Here is a 27,911-nt window from a genome sequence, read left to right on the forward strand (position 1 = left end):
CTTACGCCCATTACACTAAACGTGATCACTGCGGCAAAACGTCTCGGAGGGGAAGTTTCTTGTTTAGTAGCTGGTACCAGCTGTGACAAGGTAGGAAATCCTGTTTTCATATGAATGAAATAATGAATGCARTCAAATGATATGTGATAGCATCTTGGTCAGCCTGGAAAATAATCTCTAGTGAAGAGGAACTGTGCCAGGAATTGCTAATCCACAGGAAATGTCCTGCACTTGAACTGTTTCTTTTCTAAAGTGAAAATGTGGTATAGATTTCATTTAACAAGTGTGAATATCAATGTAAGTTGTTAAAAGCTTAAAAAAGCAAACAAATTTTTATAAGGCTAAAGGGCAATTAACTTTTAAAACAAGTATTTTCCTGTAACGTTTGAAAGAGGAAATATTGCAGTGCTAAGCAAGTGGGAAGAAACTTTCCCTGTTGAAATGGAAACCAGCAGAAATGGCACGTCGCAGTGACAAACAGAACTTCGGAGCATCTCGCTTTTACTTGTCAGCTGCTAGCAGCATAGTGAGAGTATGTTTGCAGCCTAAAAGTCTGAAATCACTGTTTCTTGACTTTATTATGTAGCTCACGTCTGAAATAGGAGTTGCTTGTACCTTAGCTATTGGCCTTGCTTTAGTCTAAATTTTGTTACATTCAAAATCTAGAGGCTATGTATCCTTCAGCACACTAGTGTCACTCCTATGCCAGGATGATGTAGGCTCGTGTGAACAGTAATAGTGATGATAACTAAGCCTAATATTTATCTTTATTATCATTATTATTATTTATAGGATTTATAAATTATTCTTCTGAAAGTGATATGTAGTATCTCACGTGGAAGGCATACTCATGGCAGCTAATTTATCTGTAGCTGTAGAAACCTCACTGGCTATTGAAGATTGAGTCTAAACTGAGACCCAGGTGTTCAAGGTTGAGACCGGAAGCAAATATCTATCTAGTTCCAGATGGTAATAAAATCTTGGATTTTGCCTGAAATGTCTGTCTTTGGGTTGCCTTATTCTTTTGTACTTGTACARTGGAAAAGCGATTGCAAATTTTTTTTATTTGTTTTTTGATAGTAAGTACGTTGTGTCTATTGGGCAATGTATGTCATCCTGGGGAAAAGTACCTCACAGAAAGTGAAGGGTTTTTTTGTTTTAAGCTTCTTTGTAAGAATCTCTATGGGTAGAACTAAGCAGCCAGTCACTCAAACAGATATTTTGCAGCAGCTGTTTTGGAATGTTTGTTTGTTTCCTCTTGCTAATTTCTGAGTGTAAAACTGATACTCGGCAAACTCCATAGAGCTGTGCTAGGTCTGGGACGATGCATGTGGTCTCCAGACATTGCTGTCAGTCCTCTTCTCTCTGATCTGCAACAACCCTTTTATCATTTAAACTTCACTTCTTCAAATTTAAAGGGAAAAAAATGGCATAAATATAGAATTGGAAATATGCATCGCATTAGTAGGCAAAGAGTCAGTTGCAAACAAAGGATTTCTGCTAAAATTTGCCCAAAGATTGTAACATCACTGTACATTTTTATTTGCATTGTATGTTCACGTGGTAGATAGTTACTGATTTTAAAGAAATTGGGTTTAGTTTCTTGATTATATCAGAATACTCAGCAATAATCTTCAAGTGTGATTGTTATTGGCTGTTGTAATAAATCATAGGATTATCGTGGAAYCCTGCATATAGATGGCAAGCTTTCTTATGTTTGATTTACTTTGTAATTTTCTTATTCGCAAAATGCATTTGTATTACCCTGTAAAGAGCTGTGCTGGGAGTCAGAAGGTACACGTTTTGTTCTGTCAGATTTGTTTTGATTTTGGAAAATACGTACTTTTGTGTTCCACTTTWACATAATCTGTAGACTGTGAGGTCTTTGCAGCAGGGACTATCTCTTGTTACTTGTTTAGGGTGCTTGCCACCACGTAGCTCTAATTTTAGCTGGAGCCTCCAGATGCTGCTATAATATAAATTAATAATAATACATTTGTAATCATAGGTAGCACAAGAAGTGAGCAAAGTGCAGGGTGTTGCAAAAGTTCTAGTGGCTCAGCACGATGTATACAAAGGATTTCTACCAGGTGAGAGTTGTTCTTACCTATCTATTGACAAAATAAGTGGTATTTATACTTGTGATCGAAAATATAAATAAGTTAGTTGTAAATCATGAGCAATATATTTTTATCCTCAGAGGAGCTGACTCCCTTGATTTTGGAAACTCAAAAACAATTTAATTACACACACATTTGCGCTGGAGCATCTGCCTTTGGGAAGGTAAGCAGTTGAAAAGTGCATCAAAAATTTCTTGTAGAAAAAGAGACAGAGACACTGTTGCATGTGTGAGTGTGAATCAAATGCCTGAGGGAGGGTTTTCAGATCAACCACAGACAATGTGGAGTTTTCARAAAATATTACAATAGTTCACTTAAGAGTTGTCATTAGTTAGAAACACTGATTAACTTTTGAATTTTATTGTGGACTGACTTGGACAAGTTAGAATTAAAGAAAGGAGCAGTTTAAAAAAAGTATTTATTTGTAACCAGTTAGTCCTATGTAACCAAAACAAAATGTATAAAATATATAACACAAAATAGATTGAGAGATCTGAAAGCATGATGAAAATTGTAAGGAAAAATACAGTAAACGAAGATGAAAACATATGAAGCTAGCTGCTCCACCTTACCTGCCTTCTAGATTGCTGTATGGTTTGCATGTTGAAATGAAAGTGCACAGGTCTGTTGAGGCAATCTTTTGGGGGGTGGGAGGGATTCTATCTACAGTGTAGGTAGTGTAGATTGAAATATCTTAAAAATATGTATAAATAACATAGATCCAACTCCTAGCCAAGATGTTTTTTAATGAAAATACAATTTTTCAAAACTTGTTTTTTAAGGAGCATGTTTTTAAGCATGTGGAGTTCCTCAATACTAAAAACAATGTCATGGTGCAGCTAAACTAGACAAAAAAGAGTACTTTAGAAATCTGCCAGTGTGGGGTGAATAATGACATCAGCCTTTCGTCCTGCTACTTTCACTGTCAAGCAATATCAATCCTTATACTCATAATTTTCCTAAGAGAAATCTTTACATGCTTTAAGTCTTACTCAGATTTTTGTTTTTTCTTCCCCCCCTCTTTTTTTTTTTTTTTATCTGCAGTGGCTTAGTAAAGATTGCTAGCTTTTGCTTTAAGGTTTCCAGAGTTGAGCAGTGCTTTTCTAGAGGAGTGAATCAGTGACTATTTGCATAGTTGAGTGTTGTTTAATATGAGTAAAAGTTCCAGAACTGGGCCCTTTGTGTTGTACCAGATTAGAAGAATTAATTTCTTAATGCTTTATGTTGTTCTTTTTACCCTCCTCCCATTCCCAAAGGTGCTAAGTAATTTTCTAAAGTCAATTTCAGAATAGGCGAATATATATTTTAATCATAATTTTAAAATATGTTTTGGTTTTTCTTGGGAGGGTGCAGGTTTTTTTCTCCTGTTGTCTCTGGTAACTAGCTTCCAAAAATACTACTTTTCTTGAAGGGCTGTTGTAAGAACCCAGCAATCCATAATTGTCAATTTTCTGAGTAAATAGCATCTATATTCAGTTTTAAACTATTGAAGCAAATAAGCTTTCTAATTTAAGATATTGCATTAAGGGTTTACTTACTGTAAGTCTCATAAAATTTCTAATGTTATTACAGTAATGGGTTTTTATTTGGCTGCTAAAGCTACATGAGTAGCCCCACAGTACCCTCACAGTTGTGTGTGCCTTTTCACTCACAGACAACTTTATATGAAGTGAAAATCAGGACAGCAAATGTTTCTTTGCTTAAAATTGCTTGTAAATTTTAACTCATTTAAATTTGCTTGTAAATTTTAACTTATTTCCTTTGCATTTCCTCATGTTCAGTGTATCAGCCTTTACTTTTCTAACTTTTCGCCTTTAATTTTTAGAATCTTATTCCCAGAGTGGCAGCTAAACTCAGTGTTGCTCCTATTTCTGACATTATTGAAATTAAGTCACCAGACACTTTTGTGAGAACTATCTATGCAGGTGAGTGATCAGAAAAAGTATGTGGTATTTGTGCAATAAAGGACCCAATACTGATAACTTCTACAGAATTCTGTTATTAGAACCTGGGAATATGTTAGGAATTTTCACCTTACGATCTACAGTGCTGTGGTTCATAAAAATGAAACATGGGGGTGGACGTGAYGTTCCATGTGTGAGAACACAAGCAATACCAGCAACTTTGGTATTGTAGGATTTCAGTTAGAAACCAGATCAGTCGTTTTAATTAATAGAATTCGGCAACATCCTTTATACATATTGCATTTCTTTGTTAATGCACTTCTGATCAGATTTTGTAAAACGTAAGACATTAAGTTAATTGTCTGACTTTATTTAATATGGCAAGCATTAGTTCTGATTTAAGATACCACAGGGTTATTTTTCCTAATTATGAAGACACTGAACTGATTATTTATAATTTTTAATGGACTTGATTTGTAATTCTTTTTTTCAGTCTAGTTTTTCTAATGCTTCTCTGACCCAGTGTTTTAATTTAGATATGCACTCATTAGCTTGTGTTTCTTAATTTTGTTGTACAAGATTTTTCTTCCACCAACATGCTATTATATTTTGAGTTACATTACCAGAATGTGGTTGACTTGTGTTGCTTTTTTAAGTTACTTCCCCATAATTCACAAACTTCAAGATGACTTTGTTTATGAGTAGCTGATATTTCAGCATTTTTCTCTTTACCGTTCCCTGCAGCTCCAACTTTAAATGACTACCTTTTATAGTTCAGATTATTGGGGGAAAAAAAGAAAGAAAAAGAAAAGCTCCGCAGATATTTGGAGTAGGTTTCCTTGTCTTCTACTCTGCTGAAGTCTTGCAACAGGATAAAAGATCCACTTTGAATTGTATACCCTTTTTGTGTTTAAGAAGATACTTCCAGAAAGTTTTTTTTTCTTCTGAAATTTAGAAGTTCATTAATGAGGGAAGATTTGAATGCAACTCTATCCCTTAAAAAAGAGAGAACTGCTAAAATGCCTTAGAAACATTGAGATAAAAAGTAAATAAAAATATTTATTATCTGTGTTGTTTAAGTGCCAAAGTTTCCAGTTCTGGGCATCTAAAACTGCAATTTTGGGAAGTAACTTTCTGAATGTTATCTCTTCTAGCAGAAGTACTAATATATTTCTAATACTAATTTTATTTCATGGAAAAAATAATATGTCTAATGTTAACTTTATCTTTTATAAAAACATAATTTCTTTTTGTTTTTTGTTTTTGTTTTTTGTTTTTTTTAGGAAATATTGTTTGCACTGTGAAATGTGAGGAAAACGTTAAAGTATTTTCTGTACGGGGAACTTCTTTTGAGGCTGCACCAGTAAGTGGTGGTAGTGCCAGTTTAGAAAAGGGTGAGCATGTGTTTTGGTACTTTCCCATTTTGTGCAATAGTTACTTTTGCTCAACGCATGCTGATGTTTTGCAGAAGTATTTGTCAAAGCAAACCAGTTGTCATAACCGTTGCTTTCTGCCCGTAATACCCAGGCTTGCACTTTTTAGTGATGCCCGGTAAGGGAAGATTCTCTGCTCACTTCCTGCCTTCTCTGTGACCAGAGACGGAGATTCTCTGCGCTGAAACCTCTGCCTGTTTCACTTGCTGCTTAAACGTCTGCTACAGCAATCCTGAGACTTTTCCATCTTTAAAGTTATGGCTGCTGTTTAAATAGCCAGTTTGGTTTTCAAAGCAAAACTGGGCACAAGTAGCAGTGGCTGGCTATCCACGGGTTTGGTTTAATCAATCATATTTCAATTGAGATAGTTTGTTACAGCGTCAAGCTAAATTAGTAGCAGTTTAAATTGGTTTGAGAACACTCGGTCATTGTTTTCTATCAGTTTTAACTAAATCCATTTAAATTATTATTTTAATGAAGCCACTACGGCTTTGATTACAGAGAAATCCATAGTCACCTCTGCTCTTTCTCTGTTTGGGGCTATTTATGACTGTGCTGTAAATCCAGCAGAGGGAATCATTAGCATCCAGCTGTGTGTCCGGCACCTCACCCTCCCATTCCTCCTGTTTTTCTGGGAGGCTCAGTAGCTGCCCCTGAGCCCTTCTGTACTGTGGAAGTTAGGAAACTCTCCATAGCTGGCTTGACTGCCTGTCTTAATAAGAACCACACTTACGCTGGGTTGATAGCAATATATTACTTATACTACTGACTTTCATTTTAGCGCAGTCTGATGTGCAAAATTGAAATCGTTCATAAAACTTTCTTTTCTTGTACGACAGTCTAAAAAAGTACAATTAATGAGAGAGGCTTGTAACTCGGAGCCGTAGAGCAATTATTGATAGTAGTTAAAAGGTCATGGTAGAATTGGTTCTAGAATGAACTTTTGTATTAAGTTAAAGCTCAAATTTAAAAGGCTGAAAATACATGCTTTACCTTTTTTTCTTTTTTTTCTTTTTTTTTTTTTATTTGATGAAAGCAGTAACGCCTCCCCCGCCTGCTGGGCTATGTGAATGGATTGAGCAGAAGTTGACAAAAAGCGATCGACCAGAGCTTACTAGTGCTAAAGTGGTTATATCGGGTGGTAAGTAGATAATATTAAAACTACATTATGTTGCAGTTAACTAACAGTATGCATCTTGATTAAATAATGCCTGTAGCAAAACACTATAATGTGATATATTTTTAGAATATAGATATTATGATTTAATTCTGAAATATGGTATATGGGGACAGTGGGAAGGCAGCCAATATTTTTATATCATGAACAGCCAAAACATGGAAGTTTAACATATGCTAACAAGCATTTTAAGAACATCATCATACCTAGTGGGTCCCTTCAAAATTATAGAAATATCAGGTATTTTTGGATCAAAATATGTTATACTGAAAATTATTACTAATTGTTACAGTAATCCAAGCATGATTGTCTTGTGATTTTAAAAATCATTATGTTTTTATTCTATTCTTCATGTATAACGTGACAGACTGTGATATGTACAGTGTGCCTATAACTAAGTATTTCTTAGTTATCCCACTACAGAATTTTGTACTTAAAGCCAGCAGAGGGAGCACATATTAGTGACAAATCCTGTTTCCCTGATTTCAGAGAATGAGATTGATGATGCTGCAGGCAAGGCAGGAAGTAAACTAGACAGAGTGGTGTTGGTTTATACATATGGAATAATAATATTAATCACAAAGACAAAAGTAGCATCTTAAGTGTTAACTCTTTTAAGTGTTAAATATTATTTAGTGATAGGTCCAAAAAAACCTATATTTGTGCTTTTGCAAATACAAGCACTAATACAGAAATTTTATGCAGACAATAAAAATTATAAAGCATGTTATGTTCTTTCTTAATCTTTTTTCTTTTCTTAATTTTTAAGGGCGAGGTTTAAAGAGCGGTGAAAATTTTAAGTTGTTATATGATCTTGCGGATCAATTGCATGCTGCAGGTAAATTTGTTTCCCTTCTTTTATTAACCCTGGATTTTAAAAAAGGTCACATTAAAAAGAATATTCATCTTAAGTCTTTTATTTTCATGTCCTATCAAAGAAATTCTTAAAATCCTGTTAACTTAGTCCTAGATAAAATTTTGGTTTGTCCTTGTGGTCTGCTATATACTTAAATGCCCATGTATGAAGCAAAATACTCAAATGTAATATTCTCCACCCTTCTTAAATCTCCAACACACATGCTCTCAAACAACTGTATGAATTTAAAAATGTTATTAGCTCATTTGAAGAGCTGATCTTTTCTTCATATGTCCTTAAATACTGCTCCTATACAGAGTCCCTTTGACAATTCTTGCGGTTCGAATAGTTCGGTCTTTTTTGCTCTACTTTTGCATTAACAGGAGAAAACTGGCTATGCAGTGTTCCAGCAAAATAGTCTAAGTAAACAGGTGGGGGAGGAGGAGGAGCTGTTTGCATTAACATTTTAACTATATTAGCTTTAGATTTCACATGTAGTAATAAATAGATATTTTTACATGAATGCATTTGTTTTTACATTGACGGCTTCACTGAGTAAATGTCCATGTGGTATTTTCAAGTTTAGTTTGACATTTTCTTTACGGTGCCTGACTTCCGAGCTCCACAGCAATGTAAGATGGCATACGCGTTCTATTCAAACTCGGTGGAACATTATGGGAAGGCATTTATGGGAAAATCCTCTTTTGACAAAGCAACGAGAGAAAATAATGGAAATATGCCAGACTGAAATCCTTAGTTTTAAATATATGGCCCTTTGGTGCTGGGAGTAAGGATTTCCTGTTGCTTCTGAAGTGCATTAGCACTTAGTATTTGGAAATTTCAGCCGGTGGTACAGAGAGGGATTACTATAAGAGCTCTTAAGAGGGAAGTTTCTAAATACGTGCCATTACAGTGTGGGACTCTTCAGTAAAATACATGTGCTTTTATGGTGATATAAATTTGGCTCGCTAATATTTTAAAAGAAAACACTGGAAATGTTTTCTTTCAACTAGTTGGAGCTTCCCGTGCAGCTGTCGATGCTGGCTTTGTTCCTAATGACATGCAAGTTGGACAGACGGGCAAAATAGTAGCACCAGTAAGTATGGAAATATCTTTCATAAAAGAGCTATGGTGTTTTCCAGTATACTCTTTCCTTTGAAGTGAATGCTTAGAAATGAGCTAAGCCTTAATACCGAGCCTAACAGGAAAATCTTAGTGTGCCCAGTGTGATATTGTCACCTGAATATGCATTTGCAAAACTACAACGACTTGTGATGTAAATCTCTGCTTTAGGTGAACTTGAAGGCTTTTGCAGACAGTTTTGTCAAAGCTTTTGCAGAGTGGATTTTTTATAGGTGCCTGGGTGAACATCTTGGTTTTCTAACAACCGTCATTGATATGCCAAAAGGTGTCATTGCTAACATAAGCTTGAAATTATAATAGTATGTGGCTTGATCTCTGGGAATTGGGTTTTGGTTTGGGGGGTTTTTTTACAGGTAGGCTAGATGATGATTTTTAAAGTTTTGATAACTGTAACTGGATTGTTGCATTACGTGCTAAGCAAAATTTTGTAAGGGATGAAAGTGCAAGAAAATGGAGAGAGAAGTAGCCTTCAGGTTGGCTGCTGTATAGTGGGATGCTGAGGGGCACGCTCTAGTTGGGTGGCTTAATGTTGAGGAAAGAACCTGCTGCACGTATTTTCTGCCAAGCCTCCTGAGATCACAGCGGCCTGATTTCTATCCTCATGTGTCTTTTTGGATCTAGGGGGCCTTTCTCTCCTGTAGAAGTCTGAGACTATTTTCATTGTTCCTTATGACCTTGGGAAAAGCAGGGAAAGTGGTGGACAGATAATGCAGGCTTGAGCATTTCAAAACAGAGGTACAAATTTAGCTCATCTCTGTGTGGGGTAGAGTGTGAGCTAGCGTGTATTGAGATGGGTTGACTAAGGACACAACTGGGGAATTGTGACTAAAAGCATGGGCAGGCATGGAAATCTGTCAGATACAGACTTGGAGCTACATAACCAAATAAACATGCAGCTCTTCGGTAAGCTGTTACCTCTCATCTGTGTATATGGCAGTAGAAGGCACCAAAGAGCAACTTTTGACTTGCCAGTGGTTTAATGAGAACAGAAAGGGGGAGTCAGCTGCAACTCTTAGTAAAGAGCAGCTTGATGTATTTCAACTATTTCAACTAGTACATTTACCAAGTAGCAATAATTTTAATAATACTAAAAAGCTGTACATGTCCAAAGTCTTGATAGGATCTGAGACATTTTACCTTGGCGCCATCAGCAGCTGCAAATTTGAGAACTTCAGACAGTGACCATTATTTTTCCAGTAATATATCCAGCAGGATAGAGAGTACTTGGAGATCCCAGAGACAGAAATTTGGGAGTCCTGGAGTCTATGGTTGGTTTTGCCTGCTGGATTTTCTTGAATAAGATACTCGTGTCTCTGAGCTCTTCTGTCCTGCAGTGTGGAGAGGAATGCTTGCTGCTTCTTTAAGTGCTCAGAGGTCTTCTGATGATAGCCCTTTAGAAGGGCTATCCACTAAGTGGTGGTATTTCTAGGCACAGTAATGTTTAAGCTGTGTGTTAATCAACTGCTACAGCAAAGCAGCCTCTGAGAAGCAGGCATAAAACCTGTTGATGAGAGTTAAGGTCTACCTGGTTGTATATTGTGCCCTTCCAAAATCTTGATAGCAGTGATATTAACCTCTACCATGCAAGGAAATTGTGAGGCTTTGCAGATTGTAAATGCAAACCTAACTCTGCTTCCTTGTGATGTTTTCATTTTGTGCATAATACATAAATGTTTGTTATCTTTTTGGAAAGAGCACGCATGACAGCTGTAGTCCACAGTCTAATACTTTCTTTTTGCTAAGGGAACATTTATATTTAAATATAATGCACTTTCTTTTGATCGCTCAGTAGGCATAAGGTTGCTCCTGTTGCAGCTATAGGTCTCATCAAACTGCTCCAATTAAACACGTTCATTGCTAACTCAGTACATGCAGCTGCAAGGTATATGGGAACCGCAGTACCAGGAAGGCAGAGTTGGTTGTCACAAGGAGGCAATCTTAGCTGGTTGTCATGTACCCAAATCTTTGAAAACCAGGGAGTGAGGTGAGTGTCATTTAGCTGTTCTAAAAGGGCATGAGATGAGACTGACCAGCCTTAGATCTTCACTACCCAAATTTTCATTAATGAAGCGGAAAATGCTAATCTGACGACAGCTCAGCGCGGGTTTGTCAGTCTCAAGGCTCAAAGATGAACACTCTTTCCAGAGACATGACATAACATGTAAACAGTTACATGCAAATAAAAAAAGCTGGTTTTTGATAGAGGAATAGTGCTAAAGCTTGCCACAGATGGCTCATAGCAACATGTAAAAGTCCTAAGAATGTACAACCACATCATAGGACCACATAACTGTCATCAGAAACCTCTCTGCCTGACTAATGGATATTTAACTGTTGTGTCAATAAATGGCACATACCTGGCACAGCTGTATGATGCTTCGTCTTTTTATCAGCAGTATAATGCATTTCTCTCACATCTCCACTCATCCTTCTTAACAAGTAGTTATCAAATAATGAGCTTCACAGCATATTGAAAATTAAACACCCGTTATTTCAAATTGTTTGAATGTTTCTGCTGGATCTGACAATACAGACAAGGACAAGAACAGCACACAGTGGCTTAGAAGTGTGATAGAAAATATTTTATGTTAATCATAATTAAAGAGCAAATTGAATTTGTTTAAAAAAAAAAGGAAAAAAATCCCAGAGTCGCCAGCTAGAGGAATTAATTTTACAGTGTGTTGTCTAGGTATCCTAAATATGAGAAGGTTTAAAGGTGTACATTCTTGACTTCACATTCCTAATTTTACTTCACAGTCAGTTTGGTTCTTTAGCTAGAAAATAATTCTGTGTAGTTGAAGAGGTAGTTCATTTAAAGGAGCAATAGAACTGAACTCTCTTGATCAAATTAAAATTACACCAGCTATTTTAATAATCCTCTAGAAGATGACTGCTTCCTCTTCCTACGAGGATTTCTTGATATCAGTAGTTCAGGAAGAGATCACAGTCTGATAATTTTATCTAGAAAATTGCAAAGCAACTCTGTACATTGATTAGTTATGTTAGCTGAGTCCTCAGTTTTGTGTTTAGTTTTGAACTCTGCTGTACATGGTGTGTGCTCTTCTGGGCATGGGGGTTTTAAGCAGGGGAATCTTGGATACAAGAGACGGTTGGAGTTTGCGACATGCTTGCTCTCCTGTGCAGCTGTTAGTTTCTGGTGGGAAAGTGTCTTAGTATATGCTCTTACTCTTCTATTAATAGTCTCTTGCCCAGTCTTGGTGGAGGATTGGAATGCATTGTTTTTAAAGAAGATTCTGAAATTGGGTCATTTTTGAGACTTGGGGGGGAGAGTTGCTTAGGAGCTCGGGAGGACGGGAGGTGCTTCTCTTGCTGATTTGTGCCTATGGTTGCCTGGGGAGCGTTTCTGTCCTGATCGTTGGGTAAGAAGGTAATGATCTAAAAGGTTTGCTTACTTCTTCCTTTACGTCTTTGATTGTGGATTTGGTGAAGGAAGAGTAATTTGGTCATTGGCCTTTCAAGTAATTTCCTGACCGACTTCAGTTTTTAAGCCTACAGTTCAGACAGTGCATCACAGGACGTGAGAACCTTCGCAGCCGCAGAAGCTTTCCTGAAATGCTGATTTATTAACACATGAACAAACTGCCAGGCAAGAAACATTTCTAGGCTTTTTTGCTTCACTAACAAAAGAATGCACTTAAATAAGGAGTACAAATTTTACCTTCTTTCTGTTTGAGAGTTAGTTCTATGCAGTACATTCACACTTCCTAAATAGCTGTGGATCTCTAAACCATGAGCTTCCATTCATGTTGGGATTCATGCGTTTTGTTGATTTTTGACTGGATCTTTGGTAATTTTTCTTTTCTGTAATTTTATTCCAGTTCCTAAGATGCTGGAGTGTATTATTTTTGTTTCTGATTGTAGCTTTTTTACCCATTGATTTCTGATGACTAAAACTCTCCATTTGAGCATTCTGTGTTATGAAAGAGAAGGCTGATTTGCATTATCTGAGGAGATGGAAGAAAATTTTTAGGCATGAGTAAGTGGATATATTAAATAAATTGAGCAAAAACATTACCTTCCTAATTAAAAAAAGGAATCTAGTATATTCACTGTCTTTAATCAGTAACAAGCATTCTTATTTTAAGAACCATTTTAGGAGTATATTCTTTTTTTAATTGGAAGCCAGTTGTTTTCCCCTATTTCTTATATGCAGATGTTCTGCAAAAAATAAAATTTAGTTTTCAATTGACCACTCTCTGCTGTTTTTGTTTAAGAAAAATAACTAGTAAGCCATTGAGGATGTTCAGATTAGTAGGTTTTGGATAAAAATATCCTTTCCATTAGTGCCTTAGTATTAAGTATTAGTTAAGCATATACAGTTAGAAAATTACTAAATTCCCTGCACAGATCAAGCCTCCCTCCCCCAGAGTAGGTGCTATTTTTAGGTAAGAAATTTCAAATAGGGGCTTCGGTTTGCACAGTTAAAATGTTCCTAGTTTTCTCTTTCTCTCTCACTCATTTGTTCACAAAAAAAAAACCAAAAGGGGGGAAAAGTAAATAACGTTATGTCTGTTATTTATAACTTTCATAAATGGGACGTGAGTACTTCTTTTATTAGTTCAGTATTAGGTTTCCTTATCCAAGTTATAATTAGCAACATTTCTAACTTAAAATAAATAGTGTGTAATCTTTCTCATGAACTTGCCTAATTTCAGCCTAATATTTAAATGAAAACACTTCTGACCCTTGTATTTCAGTGTTGTGAGTCTTTGTGCAGACTGGGAAAGGCAAGAAGTTGTTGTCAGTCCTAGGTAGCTTCTCTTAGTCCTTGAACTGTGACTGTGGCCTCCGTGGGACAGAAGCGCGAGGAAGGGGCATGCAGGGGATGATTGAATACCTACAGCTAGGTGTCTAGTGCCATTTTAGGCAGGCTGGGTATACAAGAGATGAGCACAGGGCTGGCAGATATGGTGCAGCACCTGGGAGACCTCTGTCCTGCTGGAGCAGCCGCTGGCGTTCAGGTGGGAAAGCCTACAGCAGCTGCAGTGGCCCGGGGCGCCTGTGTTCAGGCACCCGCGTTGCTCCCCGTTTCTTCCAGGGTTTCCCGTGTGCCCCGTTCTTGTTACATCCTTTGCTCTGACCACAGTTGTAAGACTTTTTCTGCCACTGGTGAAACTTTGCATTTGTTTAGGGAAACCTGTGGGGAGGGAAAGGGGAAAACTGAAACTCGATTGAATTCTTCTCTAAGAATTCAGAGAGACACAAAACCCACAACTGCCCTGCTCGCACGTGTTTGGCGTTGCTCGCTGGGGCACCCGGGGCCTCCTTCCCCGCAGGCTCCCAGCATTTTAAGGGTAGCATCTGACATCCCCCGCTTGTTCAATAGCTGTCATTAGAAATGTCAGCTACAACAGTGGTTTGGTAAAACAGGGAAAAACAGTGCAAAATAAAAGCGATTTGTTTCAAGAGAAAGCAGATTTTAATTTATTTTTGTGCCATGTCAGACCCTACCTTAGTACTGTTTTTCTGGTATTTCACTCTTCATATATTTGTGTATGTTGTATACCTATTAGCCGTAATTTCTTAATTAACTTAGTATTTGTCGGTTCTTCCTCCAAATGAATTAATCTGTAGTGTTTTCAATTTCAACTCCCACTTTATCTGTTTCTGAGTTGTCTAGGATTGGTTGTGCGCCCTAAGTGCGCTCCCTCCAGCTTTTGCGAACTTTTTCCTCCTGCCGGGAGCCACACAGGAAGCGCCGGGGCAGTCCGAGTTGGCTGTCGTGGACACTGCAGGTCATTTCAGGCTGTTCGTTTATTTTGTTATCCTCTGACCCAGCGAAGGATTTTCTGATTCCTGAAATGTATCCGTCTAGTAGAATCTGTTCAGAGTTTAACTGTTCACGTGACTCATTTTATTATTTTCCTCTTTTGAAGTCCATGCACTTTCAGGGTCCAGTTCTGTAACTGCTTTAGCTTTCTTTATGCGTTTTTCTAGCTGGCGACAGGGAAGAAGTGGCCAGACCAGTATTCGCAATTGTAAGACTAAAGGGGTCCATCTAGGATTAAACATCAGTGTGCCACGATGCGACGGCGTCACCATCCCCATCTCAGACTTCACTGCAAGGTTCCCCCCCGAGGAGGGTGCATCCAGCAGGGACGGCACAGCCAGGCACGACGCCTCTTTGCAGGGGTTCAGCTGCTGCGATCTTGTTGCCTTCAGCGCTGGGTGCAAAATACTGTTCCAACAAGGAGCCCAAGAGGGAGAACCCAGGAAAGCAGGAGTTAGGAAATATATGATGCAGTAATAATTGACACTGGATTAGATGATTGGGCTAGAAATGTGATATGATTACACAGAAAGCGGTTGCATTTGGATATTGCGTGTGCTGAGAGATCTCAGGTGGGGAAGGCAGATGGGAATTCAGTATAGTCCTGATACGACCGCCAGAAGTAAACTTGCTGGCCTGCTTAGCTTCAGTGCCTAAGCTCCCATTTCATACCAGAAAGTCTCCCTGGATGTAACAGATTGCAGGAATTTTAAAGGGAGGCAGATTTACAACTGGTGTGAATTGACTTAATGACTAAAAATGAAGCAAGTTAAAGAGGTGCAACTTGTGCAGAAGAGTGAGATGTTAGGTTCAAATAGTTGAAAGGCACAAATGCTGCTGAAGAACAGGAACAACTTACTGTGTTGTATTAGGTGGAAAACAGGAGCGGGATGAAATTGCAAGAGGGAAAAAGAAAGCTGCATAGCAAGGAAGCATTCGTGAGCAGTACAGTATATTTAGCTTTGGAATAGTCTTGCAGAGCAGTGGAATTCCTATTGCTCCACATGTTTCACAAGGTGCTGGGACACATTCGGAGCTTGTAGGTGCCCCAAGATTTTACTAGGCAGCTCCTTTCTCTGAAGTGTGACTCACTTTTTAGCATTTAGTAGTCATCATCTAACTTCGGGCCTGGCAGGAAGGGAGAAAGGCAGTGTCACATCATTTACATTATTCCTGTGTTTCTTATTTCTCTGTATTTGGTGGCAAAGCAATCAAATACTTTGCCTAATGTGATTTTGTTTTCTTTAAAATGCATGAGTGATTCATGGTTTTATTGCTCAATAAGTGGATACAAACTCTTCTTCCATTATTTCTTCCCATTACTTTCTTAGGGATCGTTTGCCTGCCCAAGTTAGCCTGTTAAGTTTTATTTCCTGTCACTCTTGTGCCAAAGTGTGGGGAAACTGAAACAAGGTATACTTAATTCCAGTATTTCTGTGCCTTTTTGGTCTCGGATTCTTATCTAAAGGTACTAATAATAGAGTGAACTAATTAATTCCCATAGGTTCACAAGAAGTGTGTCATCTGTGCCATGTTGTGCATACTCACTTCAAAAATGTTCTTCTCCTTGCTTATCAATGGCAAGATCTTCATTGCTTCCTAACTGGTTACACATACGGAGAATTTTGAGCTGCTGAAGTTCCTGTAATCAAATACATGTTGCGCTACTTGACTTTTCACACCTACAGCTAGCTTCTTTGTGGGAATGTGTCACTTGTGCGTTACATTTGGGTTTTTTAGTAACAGACCAGCAGGTGCACTTGTTATTGTATAAATGGTTGAGTTGAGGCCGCTAGGTAGCTAGCAGATGGGAATAGCATTGGGAAAACTGACCATGCTTGGAAATTGTTTTTGGAATATCTCCTCTGATAATTCACTACTGTTGAAAAGTAGCTCGATGGTGGCAAACTTTAGAGAGCTGTTTGTATGCAGCTGGGACTGAATCTACAGACTGCCTTTCTCTGACTTGCTAAAAAGCTAAGGATTGACAACCCCTTTCATCCTGCATTATCCAGCGTAGCTTTTAACTCCAAGAAAACTATGTTCACAAATTGATGCTCTGCTCCTCTGGGGTTGGTGCAGAAACATTAAATTGTACTAAAATATTCATATGTGAGTGCATTTAGCTGAAAGCAATTGATGTGCTTTTCCCTAGAGAGCAAAAAAATATTGCTGTATGGCCCTGCACTCCAGCAGGCACCCTAACCACGCTTCTTAAGAGTAATTACATGGCTTGGCTGATCAAAGGTTCTTAAAGTGAAAAAGAAATTGTACTTGGGATACTGTGTAGTAATGTGTGCTTCTTGAGTGGAACATATTCGACAGCATCACGGAGCAGTACACACTGGATAATTGTTTGATATACAGTGTAATATATATGAACTAATGTCAAGCCAGAAAATATTTTATTGGGTTAATAGCTAGTAATTGGAAGGAATCTGTTGTATGAAGTAATTTTCATTATAACGATTTCTTTCTAATGCCATTGTCCTTTCACTCTTGCAAAGAAAATAAAATATCTGAGCTGCCTTTGGAAGAGTACACGTGCCAAAGGGGTTCATTAAACTAGCTGTTTAAAAGCATGCCACTGGTATGATGACGAATTGATGTACACTCAAGGTTTTCAGTGTAATTCAAAAGTTGGCATAAAAATCAATAGTAGCTGACAGCACGCTTGCAAAGTAACTACCTCATCTTGCATTGCACCTGTGAAAGATGCACAACAGTGCATTATAGCATTCAAAGTCACCATAAGTTGCAACTAAAAATCATTCTCATGGTTCTCTTAAGCAAATGTAGCTTTTAAATGCTCCAAGGCAGCCTAAGGCATTTTTAAATATTTTCACGAGTAAAAATCAAATTATTCTGTAGATAATTGAAAGAAGCAGTATGCACAGGAAAATAACTGCATTGCTGTAATGGTAATTATAAGCATCCACATTTAGCACTCTGGTGACATTTGTCCTAACTGCATGTGACTGGCTACATGCCTTCTGGAGGCAGCTGTGCACACTTGCGCGGTGAAGTCTCATGGACTTACTGTAGATGCTAATATGCAAGTTGGGCACATTGAACCCAGAACCAGCAATTTTGAGGATGGGCAAGGGAAACTGTTCTTCTAAATGATCAGTGAATGACGACTTGCCTTGGGAGATATACCAGGGTTGTATTTTTGAAGGTTTATGGAGAAAACAGTGCAATGCTAGATTAATACTTTATATAGCAAATGAGAAGTCAGATTCTTGATTTGGAATCTTGTTTGTAAGTAGGATAAACTTGGGACTTTGAGTTTTGTTTCTTTTTAGGGTTTTTTGTGATGCAAACCTGTGCCTGCAGACTTTGGGTCTCTGTCAGGCTCCTGGCTCCCACTGGCCTCCTGTGGGATACTGTGTGGCAGGACAAATTAAGACACTTGCTATCTGCCGGTTGGCTGACAGAATCCACCCTGGCTGCTGCTGTAGTCCTTGTGAGAAGTCCAAYGGGTACGTTCGTGCTGATGCCCTCACCTTCCTGTGCTTCCATAGCACATCTGTCATTTTAAACATTTTCTGTTTGTTTGTCTTGCTTGTGCCTGCCCGCCCGCTGCTTTCTGCCCTCTTAGGCTGTTCAGTAAGTTCAGCTTTCTGTGCTGCTTGTTTCCTCCACCGTGCGCTCTCCTACCATTAGCTCTCTGGTGTCCCGTCCCTTACGCCGATGTCTGCTCTCCCCACTTGATACAAAGGAGGATTTGTGGCATGGCTGCGACGTACATGTGGTAATTATTTCCTGTGTGAAATTCAGTTACTGTGAGGCAAGACAGTTGTCGGATCTGACGCTATGCCCTTATAGCACCAAAACTTTCATTTTTCCCTTTCCTCCGTGTTACTCGCCTCTTGGGGCTGTGCCTGGGCTCAGCTGGGACAGTGAGCCCGTGGGGCAGAGCCTGTACTCTCTGGTTGTGCCGCGCTTGTGGGGCCGAGAGCTGCCAGCAGCCCTCTGATGTGGTTCTGCCTGTGCGCGAGCACCAGGGAGTTGATAAACGCCACCCCGTGTCCTGGACTTCAGCAGCAGCACCTGCAGTTGTAGCCTGCGGATCGACCACCTGACAGCAGTGATGAGAGCAGCTTCCAAGGATCCACAAAGCAGGAAGGCGAAGCTGGTGTGAAGCCATCTGTCTTGGCACCTGTGCCGTGCGATGCAGAGTCTGCTTCAGGGAGTTTTGTGCCTGGGCCTGGGGTTCCTGAGTAGGCGATCTCTAAGGAGCTGTATTTCTCCTTGCAGGCCTTCCTGCGCTTTCTGCGATGGCAAGCACGTCGCATGAGGCAGCTGGAAGCCATGCTGCTGCGCGGCACTGCTCTGTCCCTTGCCTCCGCGCTGTCCTTACTGCGCTTGGGGCTGCACTCCTCACTGAGGACGTGGCAGGCTAGCACGGTGGAAATGATTGATAGGACTCAGCTAAAGCCATGACAGAAGTTAATGATTTCAGTGAAAATAAAATTTCCAAATTTTCAAAACAAGGGGCTTGCCTTGAAAAGAATTTAAAACTTCTCGGTCTTTCCTGACTTCTCGGGAGAACAGTCAAATTCTCTCCTTGGAGGTGGTGTTTCAGCACTGAGCAGGCCAGAGTCTTTATCATTCAGATCTTGTGGATCCTTTGCTTCCCTCCTAGTAAATTGTAGAATAGATTTAAACTAAGTCTTAAGCAACCAAATCTATTTTGCAGCAGAGTCCTATTAATAAGAAACATGCTGTCATGTGTGTTCTTTGCATGAAAATGTTACTTACTGAGGTGGTCGACCGTAAGTGTTAAAACCTATTGAATAGACCAGTTTTCTTAGCCAGAGAGCCAAAAGCAAATAACTAAGCAGGTAGGCTTTAAATGCATAGTAAATGCTTTTTAGACAAGCCTGGTAATTTATAAATGTCCTTTTAATGAAACATCTTTGTCTTTCCTAGATATTTTAATAGAATACATACATAGGCATCTGGCTCTTGGTAAACTGGATTCTTTCCAAAGACTGAACTTCAAAATGTTAAACAGAGTGATAAGAGTATCTGGTAGTCTAGATGACTAGCACTTAATGAATTGCTCCAAAAATCAAATTACAGTAATGTATTTTTAAAAAGAGCTCATGTTAAGGACTATGTGATGTTAGAATAATTTCTTCTGTAACATCTGTTCTCTTATTTGGTATAATTAAAATATTGCATTCTTACCATGAGTTCTCATATGTACATATTATATTACATTGCAGCTGTGGTTAAAATGTGTTGACCTCTAATAGTAATCTATTCAGCAAAAAGCAACTGAGACTAAGAAATTTTTGAGTCTCTTCAACAGCTGTGTGCTTTTGTGCAAGTACATGGACTAGATTTTATGTATCAATTTCAAAGCCTTTTTTTATTAATAGGAAATACTTGGTTCCTGCTCTGTTTCCCTTCCCTTCAGTTGTTACAGGAGACAGCTTTTGTAGAAAAGTGTAGAAAAGCTTCATAAATTTTATTTATCTATGCCTATTTAAAAATCAATGTAATAGGTAAAATCTGTAGCTGAAGAAACATCAGAGAGTAATCGTCTTTTTTTTTTTTTTTTTAATTGATATAATGACTCTCAGGCCTGTGTGGAAAAAGCAGCCTGCGTGCTCTGCGTTTGAACACCTCCTTTGCCAGCCTCTCGGCAGGTTGGTGCCTGCTCTGCAGCTGTGCTCTGGTCTGCCATGTTAAAAGCCACCTCTCCAGTTGCATGCGGACGGCGTCTTTTTGTCCTTCCTACCCTCCCTGATCCCCCAAATCGTTTCTTAAATTAGATGTGTCCATTCATAGATGTGGACTAGCCTTGGCATTTTTAAAGAAGAAGTTCTGTTAATATTTCAGGTCACGTCTTTTCTATGTAAGTACAAGCGTCACCGTTTTGTTTTGACCGGCGATCCCCTCCTGGGCGCGAGGCTCTCGCCATTGCTTGTCAGTTGAGTAGTCTCTTGCCCAGCTCTCACGCGCAGCCCTCTGCAGTTCCCCTGCAAAATAAGACACAGAGTTCCAAAGAGATGCCACACGCCAGTGGCGTGAAGACTTTCAGCTGTATAAAACCATCCCTAAGCAAAGACCGCGTCTCAATGTAAGGCTATTGCTGAGAAGCCAGTCGTAAAGCTTGCAGAGTTCTTCGAGATGAGTGCAGCAGTGTTTTGCTGGAAACACGGTGCTTGTGTTGCAAGACTTGGAAACCCAAGCTCCTAAATGCCAAGGCTGTGCTCCTAACCAAATTTTGAAGCTTTTTCTGCCTCTTAATAAGCTAAAACTTTAAACTTCTATTTTGGAGTGGAAAGTAAACACTGACCAGGTGCCTCATTGATAGATCCTGCTAATTTCCTGGCTCCAGAACATGAAGTTCAGGAATCTCATCAGTAGGCAGCAGTTTAAAGGGCGGGAAGGGTTGGAAGCGAGCGCTCCACCCGGTAACTAATAATGCAGACCGTCCGCAGACCATGTATGTGTTGCTTAAAGGCAGATTCTGCCTTAATGCAAGTTTGAAATGTACTTGCTATGAGCAGGCCGCTGAGAAGGAGCTCTTGAGCAGGGCCGAGGCATTGAGAAATGGTAGTGTAAGCAACACGTTTTCCTTTTGCCAGGGCCGCCTCTCTTGTAAGTAAGTTGGTGAGAAGTATTCCCTTTGGTTTCCTTCTGTAAAGCCAGGGAGCTAAACAGCGCAGGTTGGGCTTCTGGTGGGGCAAAGCAGTCACTGGGAGTTGCAGCGTGCTTGGTTTTGGATAGATCGTAGTTCGGATGACTTCCAGCTCACGGGAAGCCGTTTCTCTGCTGTGAATTAAAACTGTCGATACAGATTTATTTGCATATAGATTTTCACCTGGTTCGAGTGCGAGTCTCTTCCGAGCTGCCAGATGGATAGCCCCGAAGCGTGACGGGGGCGGTGTGCGAGGCAGTGCAGAGGTGCGTGCGTGGGAAGCGCTCCTGTTCGGCCGCTGGCTGCTGCGGCCGTCGCTAGCTGCTGGGGTGAGGGAGGCTTTCGGGCTCGCGAGCGCTGGCAGCTGGCTGAGGGGAGCGCGGCGTCACTGCGGCTGTAAATCGCACCAGCCCACCTCAGCGTCCAAAATGCTTTATCCCACTCTGCAGGAAACTTCTTAAAGGCATAAACACCTGAGTTTAAGCTTTTTGCATCCTGTCATGTGTAAAGGCTCCTCGAGCCCTCGCACAGAAAAGCCCCAGTTTTCTGTCGAGCGAGCCCATGTTTAGGCACCCGCATTATCCCTTGTAATGATCTGCCACTTGCGGATTATCTCGCTTACTGTTCGCTGTGGGAATCGCCAGGCTCGTGGGCAGCGCTGGTGGCCCTGTCCTGTAGTCGGGAAGTGGCACGTGTTACAACGCGGTCTCGACTGTCACATGTTTGATGCAGATGTCGTCTTTTTTTTTTCCTTTTTTTCCTCATCTGTCTTTGCCAGATGCTTCTTTGGGATTCTCCTTTTACGATTGCATTGTTCATCAGCATATTGTGCTGCCTTTAATACTGAAAACTACTTTAATGTTAAAAACCACTGTATGATTCTGATTTTAAGTAAAGTTTGTGGTACTTACTGAAACTATATCATGGGTACCAAAAATGTCTTATTTTTGTTTTCTTCTAGGAACTTTATATTGCTGTGGGAATATCTGGAGCAATCCAACACTTGGCTGGGATGAAAGACAGCAAGGTATGAAGTTGGATGTGCTAGAAAATAATTTGAGGAAGGAAAAGAGTTGATTTCTTTGTTTTTACATCAATATTTTGACCAGTTTTCCAATTTTTTTTTAATGTTGAGGTTGCCAGCTTGTTTGATGTTTTAAAACATGTTAGCCCTCTAAGTCTTGCCAAATAAGGTGTTGTGGAAAATCATCTAACACACTAGAAAAGCTATTGCACTAAAACCCAAAGTGTAAGCTAGAAGAAACTAATTGACTTTGTTTATTTAAAAAGAAAAGTGCATATGCCTGAACTCAATACAATAGTTCCATTTGCATTTATTTCAGAATATGACACATTAATTCATGCATAACAATGTGCAATTTGAATTATGAACTTACTATTCCATAAAGTAAAAGATGTCTCTAACATTCCTGCGTTTAGGCATTCAAATGGAAACCTATTATAAAATGGCAGTAAAACTTTAAAAGGTTTAACTCATTAGTTGCCAAAACAAATAATCTGAAACTGGAATTGCCAGTGTTTGGTCCACAAAGCAGTGTTTGGAAAGAGGAGCAGAATTGTCTGCTGAATCGTACTATCAAATACCAGACATCAAAAAAAAAAAAAAAAAGAAAAGTGGGTTGTCCTGACTACCCCCAACTAATTTTAGAACAAGATTAATTTTTATTCTTTTCAGGGAACTCACCACAGGTTTCAGTGGGTTTGTTTCTGCTTTCTGGCACCCAGATAAACCTGTCAGAAGATTTGTAAAACTTTACATGCAGATCCTTAATTTGTCTCTTGTTTGACCACTGACGCTCTGTAGTGTGTTTATGTGACTGGTAATTCTCATCACAAGCCAGCCTGCAAATGATCTGCATTTTCTTAGGATTTAGTTCCTTTTGGATATAGTATTTAAATCATAGATATTTTGGGGAATTCACAAAAGCTGGATTTGGGATAGAGCACCCTTTTCTAAAATCAGCGTCCCAAGCTGTGTTAATGTCCGTCGACGCAGTGGAGAAAAAACAAAATTGGAAATTAAAGATGATGCAAGGTTGAAGGTCGCTGCTGAGAGGTGAGACGGAAAGGTGCAAAGGAGAGGAGCGGTGGCAGCGTGTTCTCGCTGGTATTGGTGGAACGGGGTAGTTTTAGTCACTGTGCTCCCAGTGAGGGGACAAGAAGGGGAGTCAGAGCAGCACAGTGCGGTATTAACCCCAGTCGCCCCGGCTCTCCTTGGGCCCTCGAGACCCTCTGCTGTGGCTGACGGCCACAGTATTAAGGGCGCCGTGTAGGTGATTAGTCTCCAGCTAGGCTTTGGGGGTAGGGGGGAGATGAGGGCGGAGGGAATTAGTATCAGGCCTTGATTGATAACTGTTTATTCAAAGTTGCTTAAGACTTGATCTGACCCGGTTTGTGTTCATCTCTGCGTTACCTTGATAAGACTACCAGCAATCCTGAGAACTTCGTTTTACTGTTAAGCGTCAGGATTTCCTTTGCTATAAAAATATTGTGCAGCAATATTGTGCAGTACTGTAACTAACTGTAAAACCTCTGCTTCTGTGACTTCTCCAGTGCCATGTGTGGTATTTTGAAAAGGTCTTTTATATGAAATAAGGACAGGTGAAATCTGTTGACAGGAGAGGCTTTGCAGTTTAAGTTCTCCCATACGTCACAGTTTTTTCTAGTTTAAACAGAAGTGTGTATCATAAAATTCAGTTTTACCTGTGTTTGAGATGTGTTCTGCTTTCCTTTTAGCCAAAGCATAGAGGTGTTGTAGTTGCTGAAAGATCCAATTTATATGAACGTAGAAGAATGACGCAGCCGTGGGAACTGTCTCGGGAGTGTCCCGTCCTCCCTCCGCGCAGTGAATTAGCCGGCGTTGTGAACTTGTACACTTCAGGATACATTTCCCAAAGTAGTCAGATGCTTTCTACCAAGTGAAATGGATAATTTATTTGTCCTTTTACAGCAAGGTAGAAAATGAAGCTTTTGAGGAGGCCTAGAAAATCATCATTGCTTTCTGTCCTTATTCTTTCCTCCCCCATGAGGTAGTTAGTTACAATGTCTTCTCTTTCTAGGAGATTTAACTTGTAAAAGTTCTGCTGCGGGCAAGGTTATGCTGTTGTTTCTTCCCACTCGAAGTCTGGTTAAATGATGAGGTGGAGAAGCAGGTCTTATTAAAAAGTTACTTTAGTTAATGGAGACAGTTAGAGGGAGAATTAGGCTGCCAAAGTCAGGCTTAAGCTTGGCGTTTTTCAGGCAGGTGGTGCTGCTTATTTTAGTGGAGGTGACAGATGGTGTTTGCTAGGGCGCCCGGCGAGGGGAGCCCGAGAGGGCTGCAGCTGTGCTGCCGGCTGCAGGTGTCCTTCGTGACGGGGGCGTTGCAGGCCCCGCGCTCGTCCCACCTGCCCCAGCCCGGAGCGGAGACCTGGAACCCTCCCCATGGCCGCTCGCCTCCTGCCCGGCCCGGCGGCGCTGGGAGCGGGCGGCTGTTCCGGCCCTGTGGCTGGGCGTGCAGCGAGAGGTGGCCGCTCCTTCCGCCTCCCGCGGGAGCCTTCCCGTGGCCGGCGGAGAGGGCGGGCGGCTGCGGGGCGTCACTGGCTGCGCGCCGCGCTGGGCTGGCGCCGGCACCCCGCGGCTTCGCGCCTGGAGCGCTTCTGGGCGAGCGCGTCGGGCCTGCACAGAGAGAGAGAGGTTTTATCGAGTTAACTTCTTCGGGCATCGCAGCCTGGATTTTGCTTCCTGGACTGTGGCGATGGAGGTAGGAGGCTGGTGTTTGCAAATGGGGCAACTGAAATACAACCAAAAAAGACTTTGGGGAAAATCTTTGGGAGACGTGGGCTGGACTAGGTAGCTCCTTGCTGCGGCAGCAGCGAGGGCAGCAGCCGGCTCTGCTGTAGGTACGGCCTCCCTGCACCAGTGCCGCGGTCGTTACAGGGAGTCACGGGATACAAATGACCGGTGAAGAAAAAAAACATTTCTGTGGGCTTGAAAACACCGGATTTGCTTTCACCTGAGTTATTGCCACTAGATATGTGCTACTGAGCCATTAATTTTGTTGGCCAAGTATGTTTAGTGGAGGGAGTAAAACAGAGAAACATGAACTGTGGCTTCTCAGGAATGGCAGATAAGCGAACGAGTAAACGTTGGCTTAGGGCTGTCCTGAGGCATCGCGGTGCCTCAAAGCAGAGCCCGAATTGGCACCGTTTAGGTGGGAAGGCAGTACTGGAGCATGGTGGCTTATGCCTGCTTGGTGCAAGGCTTGTTTTATGAGTTGTCGCTTCTTTTTTCTTTTTTGGTCCTTCATGGCCCTCTCCCCAGCCTGTCGTGGCTTTTGGTGTCGACACCCACAGTTACTTTGCTGGAAGCTGCTGCAGGCATTGCCAAAATGATGATTTACCTGTATGGAAGAGCTAAAAATCAAGACAGGCATTTTTCTGAATGTTGTGTTGGGATTTAGAGCACATGCATTTTTCTGCTGTGTGGCAAAATAAATTACATCATTGCCCATAGTAATTATAAGGGCCTTTAGGCATGGCTTTATTTTTCCTTGTTTTGAATGCTACCACTGATTTATTTCTATAATGCTCTGGCTTCGATCTTGCAGATGATAATCTTTTGTAGTAGGGCTCCCCCCCCCCAAAAAAAAACACACACCCCCCCCGCGCACCCCGAATCTCCAGCTTGCACTCGGTGAGGGCTTCGCCCAGCTCGTTGACGGCGCGGCAGCCGTAGGTGCCGCCGTCGAAGGGGCTCGGCTTGCGGATGTGCAGGGTGAGCACCCCCTGGCCGTGCTTCATGAGGAATTTGGGGTCCTCGCCGATCTCCATCTTGTTCTTCAGCCAGGTCACTTTGNAAAAAAAAAAAAAAAAAAAACCACCTTACTTTTCAACATGGAAAGATAGGCCAGCCCTGAGCTATGCTAGGAGCAGGGAAAGGACATTCAAAAAAGTGATGTTGTTTTTGTTATTGTTGTGAATACTTGGCTCAGTTTGGGCTATATGTCCTTGATGGGATTGTTGTTGTTGTTTGTTTGTTGTAGTTTGCTTTTGTTTTTGAGATGCAAAGAAAAGTGTTTGTTGAATGCTAGTGAAAAAATGGCTGGGTGAGAAGTTGGTACATGTTTCCTAGCCGAGGTCGGGCTCTGCAGTCAAACCCTGCACAGCATTAATGCATTTCTCTGGTGTTGCTTGCAGACCATCGTTGCTATTAACAAGGATCCGGAAGCTCCCATTTTCCAAGTGGCCGACTATGGGCTGGTGGCAGACTTATTTAAGGTAAGGTGAAACGTGACWTGTGCAGGCTCAGACTGGCTAGTGACACGGTCAGCGGTGACAGATAATAGCGCCTAAAAAGTGTTAAAGAAAGACGTCTGCCTGTGTAAGGCAGTTGGGTTCTGGGTTGTTTGGGTTTTTTGGGGGTGTTTTTTGTTTTTGTTTTAATTAAGAAATGGGGCTTAATGATTTTAGCATCAGTCTCAAAATTCAGTCCCTGTAAATTGGGGGGGGTGTGTGTGTGTGTGTGCGCATATGTTGGTGTGTGTGCGTGCAAGTCTGTCAGGGTGTGTACACACGTCTGTGTCAGTGTGCGTGTCGGTGTCTGTGTGTGTCTGTATTGGGGGGTGTGTGTGTGTGTGTGTGTGTGTGTGCGTGTGCGTGCGCATGTGCGTGCACGTGCATCTTTGCATGAGAGAGCCACTCATTGTGCTGTTATTCTAGTTTCCTGAACTGGAACCATTTTGAGCCAGTAACTGCATGGAGGTGCTTACATGTGGTGTTAAGCTTCAGAAAGTGTGGCAGTACAGCGTTGGCATGGGCTGGCGCCTGCAGCAGGAGCTGGGCTCACTTTTTGCCTGTCCGTGCCGCACGTGCAGGTCTCTCCTGGACCGCGGCGCTGTGCAGAACGTGCCCGAGTGCCTCCGGCTTGCACGCGGGCACCTGCAAGCACAAACCCATGTGCTGGGTGTGTGCATAGCGGGGCCGGGGAGAGGGGCAGGCAGACCCACTGCCAGCACTTAATGCCGTGCCTGAGCTAATGCCCGCTGCCTTGGCAGTAAGCGTGGGCCTTTCCCTAAGCCAGAGGCAAAGTCGCATGCTGAAGACCCACCATGTAGACAATTTCCTTAATAAATTTTGTACGAATGCATTATTTCCACCTAATGGAAATGTAGCGCTCTTAAATAATTAAGCAGCTGTATTCAGCAGCAGGGAAGTGGGGGAAGAGTGCTGTGGGCTGGGGTGACCCACCGCCCCTGGAGTGGTGTGCTGGGGCTCTGGGAGGGTGGGGGGGGGGAGGGGAGGGCAAGAGCTTGGGTGCACCACATGGAGCGGTTTTGGGAAGGGCAGGGAGCACGTATGGAGAGCACACGCTAACCCCGTGCTGGTGCTTGCAGGTGGTGCCGGAGATGACAGAGCTCCTGAAGAAGAAGTGAGCCAGTGCTGGACCCTGTACTGCACTGGGGGAAATGGGGGTGGGCAATGGGCAATAAAGAAAGACTTGTACCGGAGCGCTGGTGCGCCTGGGGCTGTTTGCTTGGTGTGGGGGCCTGTGCGGGGCGTCAGCTTGAGGAAGTGGGTGGCCACTGTCAGTAATGGCGCCCTGCACCACACGTCCCCCTTTGCCACGTTGAGCAACATCCCTCATGGGCTTTGCACGGAGGAGATCCCTTGAGTACGTGAGTAGAAAGATAGACAAAAGGAGGGAAGGAACAGAGGAAGTGTGGAAGAAAGGATGGGTGAGGAAGAAGGAAGGGAAGAAGGAAGAGAGGCAGAAGGATGGGAGATAAGGAATGAAAGAGGGAGTGAAAGGGGGAGGGAAGAAGAGGGAG

The 27,911-nt window shown here is 41.4% G+C and overlaps 1 protein-coding gene across 4 annotated transcripts; it reads left to right on the plus strand.

The window, feature by feature from the left end:
* Window positions 1-27,590, plus strand: ETFA (electron transfer flavoprotein subunit alpha). 4 transcript variants are annotated; one of them, XR_003253909.1, is made up of 13 exons: window positions 9-90; window positions 873-969; window positions 2,009-2,090; window positions 2,201-2,283; window positions 3,946-4,045; window positions 5,308-5,418; window positions 6,497-6,598; window positions 7,404-7,472; window positions 8,504-8,586; window positions 20,019-20,084; window positions 21,242-21,348; window positions 22,044-22,109; window positions 26,281-26,305. XR_003253909.1 is itself a non-coding variant. In XM_026068297.1 (12 exons), exons 2-11 carry the CDS (start codon window positions 967-969, stop codon window positions 24,023-24,025), a joined length of 885 nt encoding a protein of 294 aa, XP_025924082.1. In that variant the 5' UTR covers window positions 1-90; window positions 873-966; the 3' UTR covers window positions 24,026-24,057; window positions 26,281-26,363. The 4 variants fall into 4 exon arrangements, 2 of the variants coding, with proteins under 2 accessions (XP_025924082.1, XP_025924083.1); XM_026068297.1 differs by lacking the exons at window positions 20,019-20,084; window positions 21,242-21,348 and adding an exon at window positions 23,840-24,057 and having other exon boundaries at window positions 1-90; window positions 26,281-26,363; XR_003253908.1 differs by having other exon boundaries at window positions 20,019-21,348.
* Window positions 27,591-27,911: the final 321 nt, after the last annotated feature.

Source organism: Apteryx rowi, unplaced genomic scaffold, assembly GCF_003343035.1.
Source record: "Apteryx rowi isolate R43461 unplaced genomic scaffold, aptRow1 scaffold_27, whole genome shotgun sequence".
Classification (NCBI taxonomy): Eukaryota; Metazoa; Chordata; class Aves; order Apterygiformes; family Apterygidae; genus Apteryx; species Apteryx rowi.